The sequence below is a fragment of the Hippocampus zosterae genome, chromosome 9, assembly GCF_025434085.1.
Source record: "Hippocampus zosterae strain Florida chromosome 9, ASM2543408v3, whole genome shotgun sequence".
Classification (NCBI taxonomy): domain Eukaryota; kingdom Metazoa; phylum Chordata; class Actinopteri; order Syngnathiformes; family Syngnathidae; genus Hippocampus; species Hippocampus zosterae.
In genome coordinates this window covers 10977268-10993834 of record NC_067459.1, presented here as the reverse complement: position 1 = coordinate 10993834, position 16567 = coordinate 10977268, and the positions used below count along the sequence as shown (strand labels likewise).

The window sequence follows — 16567 nt, the reverse complement described above, 5'->3', positions numbered from 1 at the left end:
TTCCTTTGTCACAGTAACTTAGATTTCCTGTTCTAAGTCATTTGTGGAGTTAATCATTTACGTGCCAGACACTTTCCTTTGGGCGTTTCCTTTCCTGTTCTCTGGTAGAGAGGATGAAAGGATGATATGAGGAAGGGAGGAAAGGTGGAAGTTAGGAATAAAGGATAGATACAAAAAAAAAATTAAAAAAAAAAAAAAAAAAAAAAAAAAAAAAAAGTCCTCTCCGTGAGCCGTCACCTTACCGTGGTGGAGGGGTTTGTGTGTCCCAATGATCCTAGGAGCTAAGTTGTCTGGGGCTTTATGCCCCTGGCAGGGTCACCCATGGCAAACAGGTCCTAGGTGAGGGACCAGACAAAGCATGGCTCACAAAGCCCCTTAATGACAGATAAAATCGATGGTATCCAGTTTCCCTTGCCCGGACGCGGGTCACCGGGGCCCCCCTCTGGAGCCAGGCCTGGAGGTGGGGCTCGTTGGCGAGCGCCTGGTGGCCGGGCCTACACCCATGGGGCCCGGCCGGGCTCAGCCCGAAGAGGCAACGTGGGTCCCCCTTCTCATGGTCTCACCACCCGTGGGAGGGGTCAAAGGGGTCGGGTGCAATGCGAGCTGGGCGGCAGCCAAAGGCGGGGACCCTGGCGGTCCGATCCTCGGCTGCAGAAGCTAGCTCTTGGGACATGGAATGTCACCTCTCTGGCGGGGAAGGAGCCCGAACTGGTGTGTGAGGCAGAGAAGTTCCGACTGGATATAGTCGGACTTGCCTCCACACACAGCCTAGGTTCTGGTACCAGTCCTCTCGAGAGGGGTTGGACTCTCTTTCACTCTGGAGTTGCTCACGGTGAGAGGCGCAGAGCAGGTGTGGGCATACTTATTGCCCCCCGGCTCAGTGCCTGTACATTGGGGTTCACACCGGTGGACGAGAGGGTTGCATCCCTCCGCCTGCGGGTGGGGGGACGGGTCCTGACTGTTGTTTGTGCATATGCACCAAACAGCAGCTCAGCATACCCACCCTTTTTGGAGTCCTTGGAGGGTGTGCTGGAGAGTACTCCTGCTGGGGACTCCCTTGTTCTACTGGGGGACTTCAATGCTCACGTGGGCAATGACAGTGAGACCTGGAGGGGCGTGATTGGGAGGAACGGCCCCCCCGATCAGAACTCGAGTGGTGTTTTGTTATTGGACTTCTGTGCTCGTCACGGACTGTCCATAACGAACACCTTGTTCAAGCATAAGGGTGTCCACGTGTGCACTTGGCACCAGGACACCCTAGGCCGTAGTTCGATGATCGACCTTGTGGTCGTGTCATCGGATTTGCGGCCGCATGTTCTGGGCACTCGGGTGAAGAGAGGGGCGGAGCTGTCAACTGATCATCACCTGGTGGTGAGTAGGCTCCGATGGTGGGGGAAGATGCCGGTCCGTCCTGGCAGACCCAAACGTATTGTGAGGGTTTGTTGGGAGCGTCTGGCGGAATCCCCTGTCAGAAGGAGTTTCAACTCCCACCTCCGACAGAGCTTTTCCCATGTTCCGGGGGAGACGGGGGACATTGAGTCCGAGTGGACCATGTTCCGTGCCTCTATTGTTGAGGCGGCCAATCTGAGTTGTGGCCGTAAGGTGGTTGGTGCCTGTCGTGGCGGCAACCCTCGTACTCACTGGTGGACACCAGCAGTAAGGGATGCCGTCAAGCTGAAGAAGGAGTCCTATCGAGCCTTTATGGCCTGTGGGACCCCAGAGGCAGCTGACGGGTACCGACTGGCCAAGCGGAACGCAGCTTCGGTGGTCGCCGAGGCAAAAACCCGAGCATGGGAAGAGTTCGGTGAGGCCATGGAAGCCGACTTCCGGACGGCTTCGAGGAAATTCTGGTCCACCATCCGACGTCTCAGGAAGGGGAAGCAGTGCACCACGAACACTGTGTACAGTGGGGATGGGACGCTGCTGACTTCGACTCGGGACGTTGTGAACCGGTGGGCAGAGTACTTCGAAGACCTCCTCAACTCCACCAACATGCCTTCCTTGGAGGAAGCAGAGCCTGGGGACTCTGAGGTGGGCTCTCCTATCTCTGTGGTTGAAGTCACCGATGTGGTTAAAAAGCTCCTCGGTGGCAAGGCCCCAGGGGTGGATGAGATCCGCCCGGAGTTCCTCAAGGTTCTGGATGTTGTGGGGCTGTCCTGGTTGACACGCCTCTGCAACATCGCGTGGTCAACGGGGAGAGTGCCTCTGGATTGGCAGACCGGGGTGGTAGTCCCTCTTTTTAAAAAGGGGGACCGGAGGGTGTGTTCCAACTACAGAGGGATCACACTCCTCAGCCTCCCTGGTAAGGTCTATTCAGGGGTGCTGGAGAGGAGGGTCCGTCAGGAAGTCGAGCCTCAGATTGAGGAGGAGCAGTGTGGTTTTCGTCCCGGCCGTGGAACAGTGGACCAGCTCTACACCCTTAGCAGGGTTCTCGAGGGTATGTGGGAATTCGCCCAACCAGTCTACATGTGTTTTGTGGACTTGGAGAAGGCGTTTGACCGTGTCCCTCGGGGAGTTCTGTGGGGGGTGCTTCGTGGGTATGGAGTACCGAACCCCCTGATACGGGCTGTTCGGTCACTATACCACCGATGTCAGAGTTTGGTCCGCATTGCCGGCAGTAAGTCGGAATCGTTTCCAGTGAGGGTAGGACTCCGCCAAGGCTGCCCTTTGTCACCGATTCTGTTCATAACCTTCATGGACAGAATCTCTAGGCGCAGCCGAAGCGTTGAGGGGGTCCGTTTTGGTGGCCTCAGTATTGCATCCCTGCTTTTTGCAGATGATGTGGTGCTGTTGGCTCCTTCAAACAGGGCTCTCCAACTCTCACTGGAGCGTTTCGCAGCCGAGTGTGAAGCGGTTGGGATGAAAATCAGCACCTCCAAATCTGAAACCATGGTCCTCAGTCGGAAAAGGGTGGAGTGCCCCCTCCAGGTCGGGGGGGAGATCTTGCCCCAAGTGGAGGAGTTTAAGTATCTTGGGGTCTTGTTCACGAGTGAGGGCAGGAGGGAGCGAGAGATCGACAGGCGGATCGGTGCAGCGTCTGCTGTGATGCGGACGTTGTATCGGTCTGTCGTGGTGAAAAAGGAGCTGAGCCAAAGGGCGAAGCTCTCAATTTACCGGTCGATCTACGTTCCAACCCTCATCTATGGTCACGAGCTATGGGTCGTGACCGAAAGAACGAGATCCCGGATACAAGCGGCCGAAATGAGTTTTCTCCGCAGGGTGTCCGGGGTCTCCCTTAGAGATAAGGTGAGAAGCTCGGTCATCCGGGAGGGGCTCGGAGTCGAGCCGCTTCTCCTCCACATCGAGAGGAGCCAGATGAGGTGGCTTGGGCATCTGATTCGGATGCCTCCTGAGCGCCTCCCTGGTGAGGTGTTCCGGGCATGTCCCACCGGGAGGAGACCCCGAGGAAGACCCAGGACACGCTGGAGAGACTATGTCACCCAGCTGGCCTGGGAACGCCTCGGGATCCCCCGGGGAGAGCTGGAAGAAGTAGCTAGGGAGAGGGAAGTCTGGGCTTCCCTGCTAAAGCTGTTGCCCCCGCGACCCGGCCCCGGATAAGCGGTAGAAGATGGATGGATGGATGGATACAAAAAAGTAATGGCGTTAACGAGGATGGAATAAAAGGTAAGAAGGACAGAAATAAGGCTAGAAGGAACGTGGAAACAATGGCAGGATGGGAAAAAGGGCTATCGGTCGTGACCGAAAGAACGAGATTACGGTTATAAACGGCCGAAATTAGTTTTCTCCGAAGGGTGTCCGGGCTCTCCCTTACAGATAAGGTGAGAAGCTCGGTTATCCGGGAGGGGCTCAGAGTCAAGCCACTTCTCCTCCACATCGAGAGGAGCCAGATGAAGTGGCTCGGGCATCTGATTAGGATGCCTCCTGAACGCCTCCCTGGTGAGGTGTTCCGGGCATGTGCCACCGGGAGGAGACCCCAGGGACGACCCAGGACACGCTGGAGAGACTATGTCACCCAGCTGGCCTGGGAATGTCTCGGGATTCCTCGGGGAGAGCTGGAAGAAGTGGCTAGGGAGAGGGAAGTCTGAGCTTCCCTGCTAAAGCTGCTGCCCCCGCGACCCGAGGGAGAAAGGAAGAATGAAGAAAGGACCAAGGAAAGAAGGTGCAAGGTTAGGACAGATGGAGAGAAGGCTAGACGGAAGGAAGGAGGAAGGAAGGGTGAGTAAGAAGGAAGGGAGGGAGGGAGCGAAAGAGTGAGAGGGAAGGATGGATGGAAAGAAGGAAGGAAAGAAAAAAAGGAAGGAGCTCACCACGACTTTGAGAGTCTCGATCATGCTAAACACACAAACACAAATCTACATTTGACTGGCCTTGAAATCCAATTTTGAATCCGTATCCCTTGTTTAAAACTTTTTAAATCCAAACCATGATTTAAAACACAAACTACAACCCCTAACCCAGGTTTGAAACCCAATTTTGAATCCCCTAACCCGGGCTTGTTGCTCCCGATTAAAACTTATTGAGTAACCGATTACAATAAATGTTTCCTGGTCACTGCATTGAAATGACACAATTCGAAATTGGATACCCACCTCCTTTTGGCCCAGCCCTGTATACTGAATATAAAGCCTCATGTTGCTGTTTTCACTGCCAGAGTGCAGAAATGGAGCGTGACGGCAGCAGCGGGTACATCACCCAGAAGCAAAGGATCTCCTTTCTGGAGAAGAACCTTGACCAGCTGACGAAGGTCCACAAGCAGGTAAGCCCAACCGGCGCACACCGAGTAACACCTAACAGCAAAAGAAAGGCAGACAACCAAAGTCATTCGCTGTCGTCTGTTCAAAATGAGAACATTGTTTACCGTTTGCATTGCAACCAAGCCAGAAACGACTTCTTTGGAAGGCAAGCTTAAAAAAAAAAAAACTCAAAAAAAAAATTGCAACGCAAATTAATGAAAAGTTGTGCGGTGTGCAGTGTGCAATGCTGTCGTTCTCCTCCGGGTGAAAGCATCTCTCAGTATCATTCATCACCCGTGCGCAGCGACTCCTCACAAACATCTCCTTGAGAAATTAAATAAATAAATTCATTAAAAACTCAAATAAAATTAAAAAAAAACAGCAGCATCAAGGTGCCATCAGGGAAACGGAGCGGCACAGCAGAAATTAGTTGCTTGGATTTTAGTGACCTTGAATGAATTCATCATCATCATAGAGGCACACACAAACATGGCTGGAGACAATTTATTCTCTGTGGAAATTAAGGGGCCGAATCAGTTTCACCCTCAGGCTAGTCCCTTCCATAAACCTTTATGAAGGACATAATGTCACTGTCAGGACACTTAAGGGGTGTTCACACACGGCACACATTTGCTCCGGCGCTGCACCGATGTATTTTGTTGCGATATGTTTTGCACCGCAGCAAATTGTGTGGAGCGTTCACACATACAAAGCCGCTGAGCGTGTTAGCACCGGCACAGCGTCGGTGCAGCCCCACTTGCGTTCACACGGCAGTTTCTGCAGCGGAGCAAAACGACAGAAAACAAATGAGCTGTCGTGTTGGTTCTTTTTAAAGCGTATACACAACTCAAGAGACTACTGGACAGGTACGTCTCCTTCTCGGTCTCCGTGCCTTCTGCTCACGGTTTAACGTAACAACAATGAAACAACAAATGACCTTAACCTCCATTTTTGAGACTGTTTCTCATTTTCTAATATGTGGCAATGATAAAAATAAATAAAACGGGCAATGAAAATTCAAGTTTTTGTGTACCGGTTATTGCTCAGTGACATTCCAAATTGTGCAACTTCCAGTATGGCTGAAGTAAACAAATGTAGTGGACTTCAGGCCATTGTTGTTCTTAATGACTGCTGCAGTGATCTAATCGTACTGTGGCTTGCCTCCTTGCTGATGCTGGAGGAGTTGAGCGCAAACTCAGTGGTCATAAATCAACAAACTCCACGACTAAGCGTTAGAGGTCTGTGCACTGCAGTTACACCAAGGCTGCAAACCTCTTTCACGCGATGCAAACTCATATACAAACTCACAACACGGCACACATGCACTCCACCGTGGCTCCAGAGAGGATTTACCAAATATTTAGTGTAGGTTAAATACCAGAACTGCAATGACGAGTACAAATCCCCCATTTACTCCAGGCCTTTCCAAAAAACAAACAAAAACGTTTCTAATAAGAATAATAACAATCTACTCCACACTAATGTACTTAATAACGAAAAATATCATAAGGGTAGTAGGGTGGGGAGAGTAAGGCACTTCGGACTACAAGGTGCATCTTCAATGAATGGCTTATTTTAAAACGGTTTTCATGTATAGGGCACATCACATTTGAAGTCGCATAAAATAGAAGCTACAAAAATGGCTGTGGTTGCGTTATGCATCCACTTGATGGAGCTACGCTCAGGGAATAAAATACAATACAATACATTACAATTTATTGATATCAAGCTTTCATAACCGCTGCAGCTGTAACAAAGCACTTTACAGAACATTTAAAATACTACATCCAAGAAATCAGAATATTGATCTATATATAAATTATTGTAAATTTCCCCATTGTGGGACAAATAAAGGATATCTTATCTTATATCTTATATAATGCACACCGTCGACTTTTGAGAAAATTGAATGCTTTCGGCGCGCCTTATAGTGTGGAAAATATAAAGTATTTTTTTTCCCCCTCATGTTTTGCAGTTAGTACGTGACAATGCGGACCTCCGTTGTGAGCTCCCGAAGCTGGAGAAGCGTCTTCGGTCCACTGCCGAGCGAGTCAAGGCACTGGAGGGCGCCCTGAAGGAGGCCAAAGATGGAGCAATGAAGGACCGGCAATGCTACCAGCAGGAGGTGGAGCGCATCAAGGACATCAGGACGAGGGGCAGGAATCCCTTCCGCCGGCCTCATGCCGCACATATAGGTATGGCGCCACCTTACGCTTTAGGACGGGAACTTTCTTGGATTTTCACTACGACTGGGGTCGAATAGAGAGTAAAGATACCATCCACCCATTTTCAAATCCGCTTATCTTCACAAGGGTCGCGGGGGGTAATGGAACCTATCCCAGCCGTCTTCGGGCAACCGGCTGCCAGCCAATCACAAGGCACATAATGACGAACATCCATCCGGACTCACACTCACACCTAGGGACAATTTAGAGTGTTCAATCAGCCTGCCATGCATTTTGGAATGTGGGAGGAAACCAGAGTACCCGGAGAAAATCCACGCAGGCATGGGGACAACATGCAAACACCACACAGGGAGGCCAGAGCTGGAATTGAACCCGGTACCGCTACACTGTGAGGTTGACACGCTAACCACTGGACCACCGAGCCACCCGAGTACATATCCAAGTGTTTTCAATAGATATATTGCTCCATTTTCTGATCAAATCGGTGATCGAGTATCATTTTTCTCCAAACCCGATTGCCTCAAAAACCTTGAGCATATAAAGCCTAATTAATTGGTTGCCGAAAAATGTGTAGTCCTGCCTCAACGGAGCTTAAATATACTAAGCTATAGTAAGCAGCACTTCGTAGTACATATATATACACACTAAAAACATTTTTAAAGGGATGCAGAGCTTATTCTAATTGCCATGTAGATTATAATAGAACATAAACGAGGACAAGTAATTATCAACTTTTCACATGTGACGCCTGCTGTCTGTGTGTTTCATCACCCGCACAGCTGATAATTGCTCCTGAATTGCACCGTGAGAAAGCTCTCACAAGTTCTTGCTGCGATGTGTGTGTGTGTGTGTGTGTGTGTGTGTGTGTGTGTGTGTGTGTGTGTGTGTGTGTGTGTGTGTGTGTGTGCGTGCGCCTGCGACCCTAGTTATTCTGTCTCTTCGTGTTCTGACTTTCAATAAGATTTTCAAGGGAAAGGCGGCCAAAACTCAAAATTGCTTTTTTTCCCACGACTCTTCAAATATGGACTTGCGTGTTGTTGTTTATTTTCAGATGTTATCCATCACGTATTTTATTTCCTACAAACCACCGGCGGTCTGACAATGCGGCCACCCATGAACACGCGCTTTTTCGATTTCAAATCAAACGATCGTATTTTGTTGATCGTGGATGCGTCACAGTTTGGGTAGCTTGGGCTATAGCAAAGGGACTACGTCTGTGTGTATTTGAGGCATTTATTTGTCCAAGTGGATGACACACTGATGAGGTGCTGTGTTCATTATATTGATGGTGATTGATTGATTTTATTTATTTATTTTTAATGAATTTCCATCTTGAACAGCCAAGCCTGTGCGTCCTGGCCACCCCTTTCCCACGCACGCCATCTTCACCCGAGGCCTCAGCGAACACCCGATTTCAGTGGGTGACGATGCTCCTCCCAGCAACCCGCCAGCTCCACGAGCTCCCGCCCCGGCACTGGAAAGCAATCGCTCTGACTCTGAACCGAACCAGAATCAACCCCCCGGATGCTTAGACCACCAAAACAACACTCAGAATATGTGAGTCGCGCGTTGAGTTTGTTGTGTAACGGCGCATGTGGAATAGTTGGTAATATTGAGTTAAGGGACAGGACGCGTGGCTGTCTCACACGAGACAGACGCGCCGCAGGATAGTGGACGTCATGATTCGCTTTGGGCAGTACGTCAGACTTATGAACACATTTGAAACGGCACACACAATATCAATTTTGACACAAAACATTAGAGCATAGCATTAAAGCAACTTCCAATAGCCTTTCACGGGCTCTTGAAATGTAGCCAGAGAAATAACAAATGTGTTCCTAGTCTCGATAGCATAGTAATTCACAACGTTTAAACTATAACTGTTGAATTCTTCTGCATTCATTCATTTACTAATGAGAAAACAAACGATCGATGCTGCACCTAGATATCAGCAGTTGCAGCGTATCCGGAAAGTGTTTCCAGCTCTTGACCTTTTCATATTTTATGTTGCGTCCGTATCCAAACGTAGACTGAATTCATCTCACAATGACAATGTCAAAACGTTTTTTTATTTTCATTTTTTCATGAAAAAGAAAGAAAACAAATCACATGCACGGATGCTTCCCTTCCAGCCTTCATGTATTAATATCCATATAAATAGATATACGGTGTACCGTATGTTTTATTTTATTGTGCATGTTATTTTGTTTATTTATTTGCAGGAGAATTTACTTATTGCGTTTATATTTTGAATGTTTTCATTCAAATGTATTCCTGTTTGCACAAAAGCAAAGCTGGTTTATGTTTTTACTTGACTGTGCAAAACATGAAGTGTGACTTTTGGTCAACCATTATTACACCCCCGCTATTTGGTGTTCTGGTGACGCACGAATCAAATCTTCTAATTGCTTATCTTGAGCCCCTCTTCTTGCTTTTTGCAGGCCTGCGCCGAGCCAAGCCAACACCGCTGAGATGCTCGATTCAGAAAACGGTGAGCTTCCACCTCACAGAGCCCGTTGAGATAATATAATGTCTCCTATCTGTCAGTGGAGGGAGGCGATCTCACTTAGGAATTTCTTCCCAGCAACGTCACCTCGTTTTTTGTTTTGTTTTTTTCCTTTCTGGCATTCGTTGCTGTGACTAATGTGGTTGACTCCATACTTTCGCATCATGCATGCAGACACGTTCAGTGGATGACGTCCATGATATGAGCTTGACAAAGCTCTCCGGGCGAGACAGATAAGGCTGGCTGTGTAGGTGCATGTCAGACTCGGAAGAAATGATGGCGGTTACTCAGTAACTGTCAAAATAGAAGCAAAGCTGGAACGCTGCAACTGTATTTTGCTGAATGGTAAATGTCACTCGTTGTCGTTTTTTTCCCGGACAAAATTAAACAAATGACTCGACACACAGGGAAGAATGCCTTTCCGATCGGCGGAAGCGGAGCTCTTAGAGTAAACGACGGCCAGTTGCTCAGTGATCACGCTTAGAGATCCTTGTGTTTCTGTCAGACCTTTATTGTTTCCATATGCCAAATACAAGAAAAACACTGCCCCCGAGATTTGCATACCACGCCCCCAGTCCCGCCCCTTGAAAAAGCCCTCCGCCCAAACGGCCGACACCTTTGCGCACAGGCCATTGGGGGTGCTGAATACGCACCCAAACGTCGAAACATGCCCAAATTAAATGAAACTTTAAACATGATATCATTTTGCCCGTAGATTTCTCTATCACATGTATAAGCACTTTTCTACCTCAAAACGCTTCACACTGTGACATCATTCACCTACTTATGATGCAGCATCAGGAGCAACTGGGTGAGCGGGGGGGGGGGGGGGGGTTGGTATCTTGCTCAAGGTCACTTCGACATGGTCACAAAGGTCAAACCACCAAACTCTGGTTTGGGAAACGACCACGCTACCAATGAGCCATGCCGCTTCTTTCCTGTAGCTAGGCAGAAGGCAGTGCATGCTGAACGTAAAGTACAGGCACAACAGCACACGTACGAGTTGAATGCCCCAACGCTGGTAATATTTTTTTGAAACTTGAAATGATATAGTTGTGCCACTATAATTTAAATTAATACCTCACTGACAGCATCCATAAAAACTGAGTATTAACATCGTTGTAAATATCACATTTTTGGACACCATTTCTAAAGTAGCTGTGGTGCAGTGTCCTGGTTCTTTCCACTCCCTCAGATGCATATATTTGGACTGGTGTGCCATGAATTTCAATAAGAGCAGTAAAAGCTGGGAATGCGGTGTACCTCCAAAGTGCCCTTTTGGTACATTTCATGAAATGAAGATTCCTGGTGAGTGTGTTACAGCTTCATTTTGTCAACCATATATTTTCCCCGCAAACCACATAAACCTAGACAATCTAACAATCTGGACACCTGTGAGGTTCCCAGACAATAGCCATGTCATTACATTTGTGTAAAGTGCCAGGAAATTTACGACGGCTCCACATAATGAATAACATTCAGCCAAAGTCTATTATTGTCCCCACAATATTGCGGACAATAATATTACGATCACCTATTTAGCTACATAAGAGGGTTGAAATACTTAAATCACCTGTGTCAATCTTTTATCTATCCAAACTGAACATTATCATCTTTGAAAAAAAAGCTAACTGGGATATAATCTGCCTGTGCTCTTACACCTAATAAAGTGCAAATTTCCTTTTCGAGCCCACGTGAAGTCAAAATGGTGATGATTTCCCCCACCTAAGCAGTTCAGGGGCCCAAGATGAGGCAGCAATTCAATTACTACCTTTCCTGCAAGCACCCGCTTAATTGAATTGACCGAATTGTTCTCCACACACTGAAGCCACAATGCCTCGAGAGCGCTTCTCTGTTACCGTTTAGTTGATAAGAACCAATATGACGCAGATTCGATTGAATGGCCGCTACGATTTCAGAAGAAAATTGCCAGCAAACATTTGTGCAAATGTGGAAAATGAGAAATGACCTCTAAAAGTTTGGATGATCTAGAAAAAAAAGAACACAGATAGAAAAGCAATAAGTGCCAAGTTATCACACTGGAGTATTCGGGGAACATCATGTAATATGAACAAAAGCACGATATTAGCTGTGGGCTAACTGCCGCCTCCATATAAAACGAATATCCCTTTGCCTCAATCAGTCCGGAAAAGTCATGGCTGCACTTATAAAATATACTGTATGTTGTCCATCAATGTTTTATTTGTTTATAGTCACAAGCCTGCTGACACACTGAGTGAGCTTCCACTCTTTAATCAGTCATCACCGCACCAACAGCATGGCCAAGTTTTCGTTTTCAGCTGAAGAATTTCAGTAGCATGAACCTTTCACAGTCACCGAAGCCTGGCACATCATACTGGTCATACACTGTTGTGGGATGTCATTCCACTCCGCATTCAAGAATCGTCGGTCAAGGTGGTTGTGTCAGTGACAATTGCACCAACGGCATGTCCAAGCTTATCCGACAGGTTTTCATTTTAAAGAGCCTTGATTGCGTGACACAGAAACATACGTAGTCGCTGAAGCCTTGGCACCTCGTATTGCTCACGCAGTGATGGTTAGTTGGCCTTCCATTCCCTCAACCAGCTGTCATAACAAGTCAACAACCGGAGTTGTTTTTGCACAGAGCCACACAAGCCAAAGACAAGAGGTCTTTGGCTTGTTCTTTCTTTTTTTTTTTTTTTTTTTGCGAGTCACGCTGCTGTGGAATGGTTTTCCCCACTCTTCAGCCTGATGATGTAGCAAGTCAGCCAACCTGTGCTTGTGCTGGTCTACCGGGAGGAAACGCTAGTCAATTTGGAATCGGTCACTGTCGCACGAATAACCATCCACATGCGTAATAACGCTATTTGCTGCTCACAAACTGCTGTGGGATGTCCAGTACTCCTCAGCCAGATTGCTGTTATCATGAACAGTACACCCAAGGCGATGTCACTTATGTTCAGTTAAATTGAGTTCTTTCTGCTCTTTCTTCCGGTACTTCCAAACAATGGAGGTAGTCTCTTCTAAACACCGTCCTGTTTGGGGCGATTGTGGTCATCTTGGTGAATGGAGTTAGGACCGAACGCACGTTTACGAACTTTATGTTTAGTCTTTTACATTCTAAACTCCTCACGGCCTAAAACAGATGTGTTGCAGCCCCCGGTCAGTATTCTGTGTAATCCACTCATTCAAGTGTATTGCATGTGACACCGCTGCTCACTGTGCATGAGCTTGCCTCCTCCCCTCACACATCTCTGTGCCCACAGGAAACACCACAGACATCAATGATAACAGGTAAGACTGAGCACCCGGACTTAAAGATAATATGATGTTAACTCTTGGAGAAAATTCTCAGTCTGCTGACACTTCTGATTCCTTCATCTAATCTAGTTCAAACGCTTCTGGCGTATGTGCTATTGGCAAAGTACGACATTGGGACGAATAAAGGATATCTTATCTTATAAAGACAAGATAAACATCAAAGATAGCTAATGTAGTAACTCACTCTGTGCGAGTGTACATGAGTGAAACCTCACTTCTTTCGGCCTTCAAGGCCGCACGGCTTTTAGCTTAGCCGTCAGCACGCTTGACTTGCAAGCCGGTGACGTGATGGTGGGACGGGTTTGAAGCTCAAGTAGGTGCCCGAGTGGTTGGAAAGCACAGGATCGCCGCTCTTGTTTGGAAAGCACAGGATCGCCACTTTTGCTCTAAGCTACACTAAGTTAAGATGAATTAAGCTAAGCTAACACAAGCAAAACATGAACGGACAAGACCAACTTGACGTAACCAGGACAAGCTCAAAGCAAAGCATTAGGCTTTTCTCGTTCTTGTCCGTTCTTCCATTCTTGTCAAACATCATCAGTCATGGCCCAAATCCTGTTCCAATTGAAAGTACAAATAATTCAAGAATGTATGGAATACTCAGATTTTATTCCTGCATACTGGCTTAAACCAAGGATGCATTGGTTGCCACCTTGTAAATACTTGTATGGGGAAATATCTCAAGATGCATTCCATGCTGCTATCAAAATGGCTAATTCAACAGGAAAAGACAGGACTCGCGTTTGTATTTTTTTAATTTCAAATCTAGTCATTTGACATAACTGACGAGTTATGTCATTAACTAAGTAAACAAGATCACAAGTACACAACCGTTCCAATTAAAAAGAGGCTAGCGTTTTTAGGAAGTGCGTTCTCAGTCTTACCAAGATTGCACACACTGAGTTCACAAAATCACACTCTGCCTTCTTGATATTGAGAAATAACTAAAAACTAGATTAACACAGCTAACCACTTTAAAACAAGGAGCCAGATGAATGAATTAATTAGCAGATAGATAGATAGAGGCGCAGAGCAGGTGTGGGCATACTCATTGCCCCCCGGCTCAGTGCCTGTACATTGGGGTTCACACCAGTAGACGAGAGGGTTGCCTCCCTCCGCCTTCGGGTGGGTGGACGGGTCCTGACTGTTGTTTGTGCATATGCACCAAACAGCAGCTCAGCATACCCACCCTTTTTGGAGTCCTTGGAGGGTGTGCTGGAGAGTACTCCTGCTGGGGACTCCATTGTTCTGCTGGGGGACTTCAATGCTCACGTGGGCAATGACAGTGATACCTGGAGGGGCGTGATTGGGAGGAACGGCCCCCCTGATCAAAACCCGAGTGGTGTTTTGTTATTGGACTTCTGTGCTCGTCACGGATTGTCCATAACGAACACCTTGTTCAAACATAAGGGTGTCCATATGTGCACTTGGCACCAGGACACCCTAGGCCGCAGTTCGATGATCGACTTTGTAGTTGTATCATCGGATTTGCGGCCGCATGTTCTGGACACTCGGGTGAAGAGAGGGGCGGAGCTGTCAACTGATCACCACCTGGTGGTGAGTAGGCTCCGATGGTGGGGGAAGATGCCGGTCCGTCCTGGTAGACCCAAACGTATTGTGAGGGTTTGTTGGGAGCGTCTGGCGGAATCCCCTGTCAGAAGGAGTTTCAACTCCCACCTCCGACAGAGCTTTTCCCATGTTCCGGGGGAGACGGGGGACATTGAGTCCGAGTGGACCATGTTCCGTGCCTCTATTGTTGAGGCGGCCAATCTGAGTTGTGGCCGTAAGGTGGTTGGTGCCTGTCGTGGCGGCAATCCCCGTACTCGCTGGTGGACACCAGCAGTAAGGGATGCCGTCAAGCTGAAGAAGGAGTCCTATCGAGCCTTTATGGCCTGTGGGACCCCAGAGGCAGCTGACGGGTATCGACTGGCCAAGCGGACCGCGGCTTCGGTGGTCGCCGAGGCAAAAACCCGAGCGTGGGAAGAGTTCGGTGAGGCCATGGAAGCCGACTTCCGGACGGCTTCGAGGAAATTCTGGTCCACCATCCGACGTCTCAGGAGGGGGAAGCAGTGCACCACTAACACTGTGTACAGTGGGGATGGGGCGCTGCTGACTTCGACTCGGGACGTTGTGAACCGGTGGGCAGAGTACTTCGAAGACCTCCTCAACTCCACCAACACGCCTTCGTTGGAGGAAGCAGAGCCTGGGGACTCTGAGGTGGGCTCTCCTATCTCTGTGGTTGAAGTCACCGATGTGGTTAAAAAGCTCCTCGGTGGCAAGGCCCCAGGGGTGGATGAGATCCGCCCGGAGTTCCTCAAGGCTCTGGATGTTGTGGGGCTGTCCTGGTTGACACGCCTCTGCAACATCGCGTGGTCAACAGGGAGAGTGCCTCTGGATTGGCAGACCGGGGTGGTAGTCCCTCTTTTTAAAAAGGGGGACCGGAGGGTGTGTTCCAACTACAGAGGGATCACACTCCTCAGCCTCCCTGGTAAGGTCTATTCAGGGGTGCTGGAGAGGAGGGTCCGTCAGGAAGTCGAGCCTCAGATTGAGGAGGAGCAGTGTGGTTTTCGTCCCGGCCGTGGAACAGTGGACCAGCTCTACACCCTTAGCAGGGTCCTTGAGGGTATGTGGGAATTCGCCCAACCAGTCTACATGTGTTTCGTGGACTTGGAGAAGGCGTTTGACCGTGTCCCTCGGGGAGTTCTGTGGGGGGTGCTTCGTGGGTATGGGGTACCGAACCCCCTGATACGGGCTGTTCGGTCACTATACCACCGATGTCAGAGTTTGGTTCGCATTGCCGGCAGTAAGTCGGAATCGTTTCCAGTGAGGGTAGGACTCCGCCAAGGCTGCCCTTTGTCGCCGATTCTGTTCCTAACCTTTATGGACAGAATTTCTAGGCGCAGCCGAAGCGTTGAGGGGGTCCGTTTTGGGGGCCTCAGTATTACATCCCTGCTTTTTGCAGATGATGTGGTGCTGTTAGCTCCTTCAAACGGGGCTCTCCAACTCTCACTGGAGCGTTTCGCAGCCAAGTGTGAAGCGGTTGGGATGAAAATCAGCACCTCCAAATCTGAAACCATGGTCCTCAGTCGGAAAAGGGTGGAGTGCCCCCTCCGGGTCGGGGAGGAGATCTTACCCCAAGTGGAGGAGTTCAAGTATCTTGGGGTCTTGTTCACGAGTGGGGGTAGGAGGGAGCGGGAGATCGACAGGCGGATCGGTGCAGCGTCTGCTGTGATGCGGACGTTGTATCGGTCTGTCGTGGTGAAGAAGGAGCTGAGCCAAAGGGCGAAGCTCTCAATTTACCGGTCGATCTACGTCCCAACCCTCACCTATGGTCACGAGCTATGGGTCGTGACCGAAAGAACGAGATCCCGGATACAAGCGGCTGAAATGAGTTTTCTCCGCAGGGTGTCCGGGCTCTCCCTTAGAGATAAGGTGAGAAGCTCAGTCATCCGGGAGGGGCTCAGAGTCGAGCCGCTTCTCCTCCACATCGAGAGGAGCCAGATGAGGTGGCTTGGGCATCTGATTCGGATGCCTCCTGAGCGCCTCCCCGGTGAGGTGTTCCGGTCATGTCCCACCGGGAGGAGACCCCGAGGAAGACCCAGGACACGCTGGAGAGACTATGTCACCCAGCTTGCCTGGGAACGACTCGGGATCCCCCGGGGAGAGCTGGAAGAAGTAGCTAGGGAGAGGGAAGTCTGGGCTTCCCTGCTAAAGCTGTTGCCCCCGCGACCCGGCCCCGGATAAGCGGTAGATGATGGATGGATGATGGATGGATGGATGGATGGATGGATGGATGGATGGATGGATAGATAGATAGATAGATAGATAGATAGATAGATAGATAGATAGATAGATAGATAGATAGATAGATAGATAGA

At 49.0% G+C, this 16567-nt stretch overlaps 1 protein-coding gene across 1 annotated transcript in view; it reads left to right on the top strand.

Annotated features, from left to right (window-relative positions):
• The window catches only part of kif5ab (kinesin family member 5A, b), a 113953-nt gene that overhangs the window by 72995 nt on the left and 24391 nt on the right, over window positions 1-16567 (top strand). The window contains exons 23-27 of the mRNA XM_052077271.1: window positions 4613-4717; window positions 6670-6889; window positions 8221-8437; window positions 9322-9371; window positions 12635-12662. Of these exons, the coding sequence (XP_051933231.1) occupies window positions 4613-4717; window positions 6670-6889; window positions 8221-8437; window positions 9322-9371; window positions 12635-12662 (620 nt within the window). The remainder of the gene's footprint in view (window positions 1-4612; window positions 4718-6669; window positions 6890-8220; window positions 8438-9321; window positions 9372-12634; window positions 12663-16567) is intronic.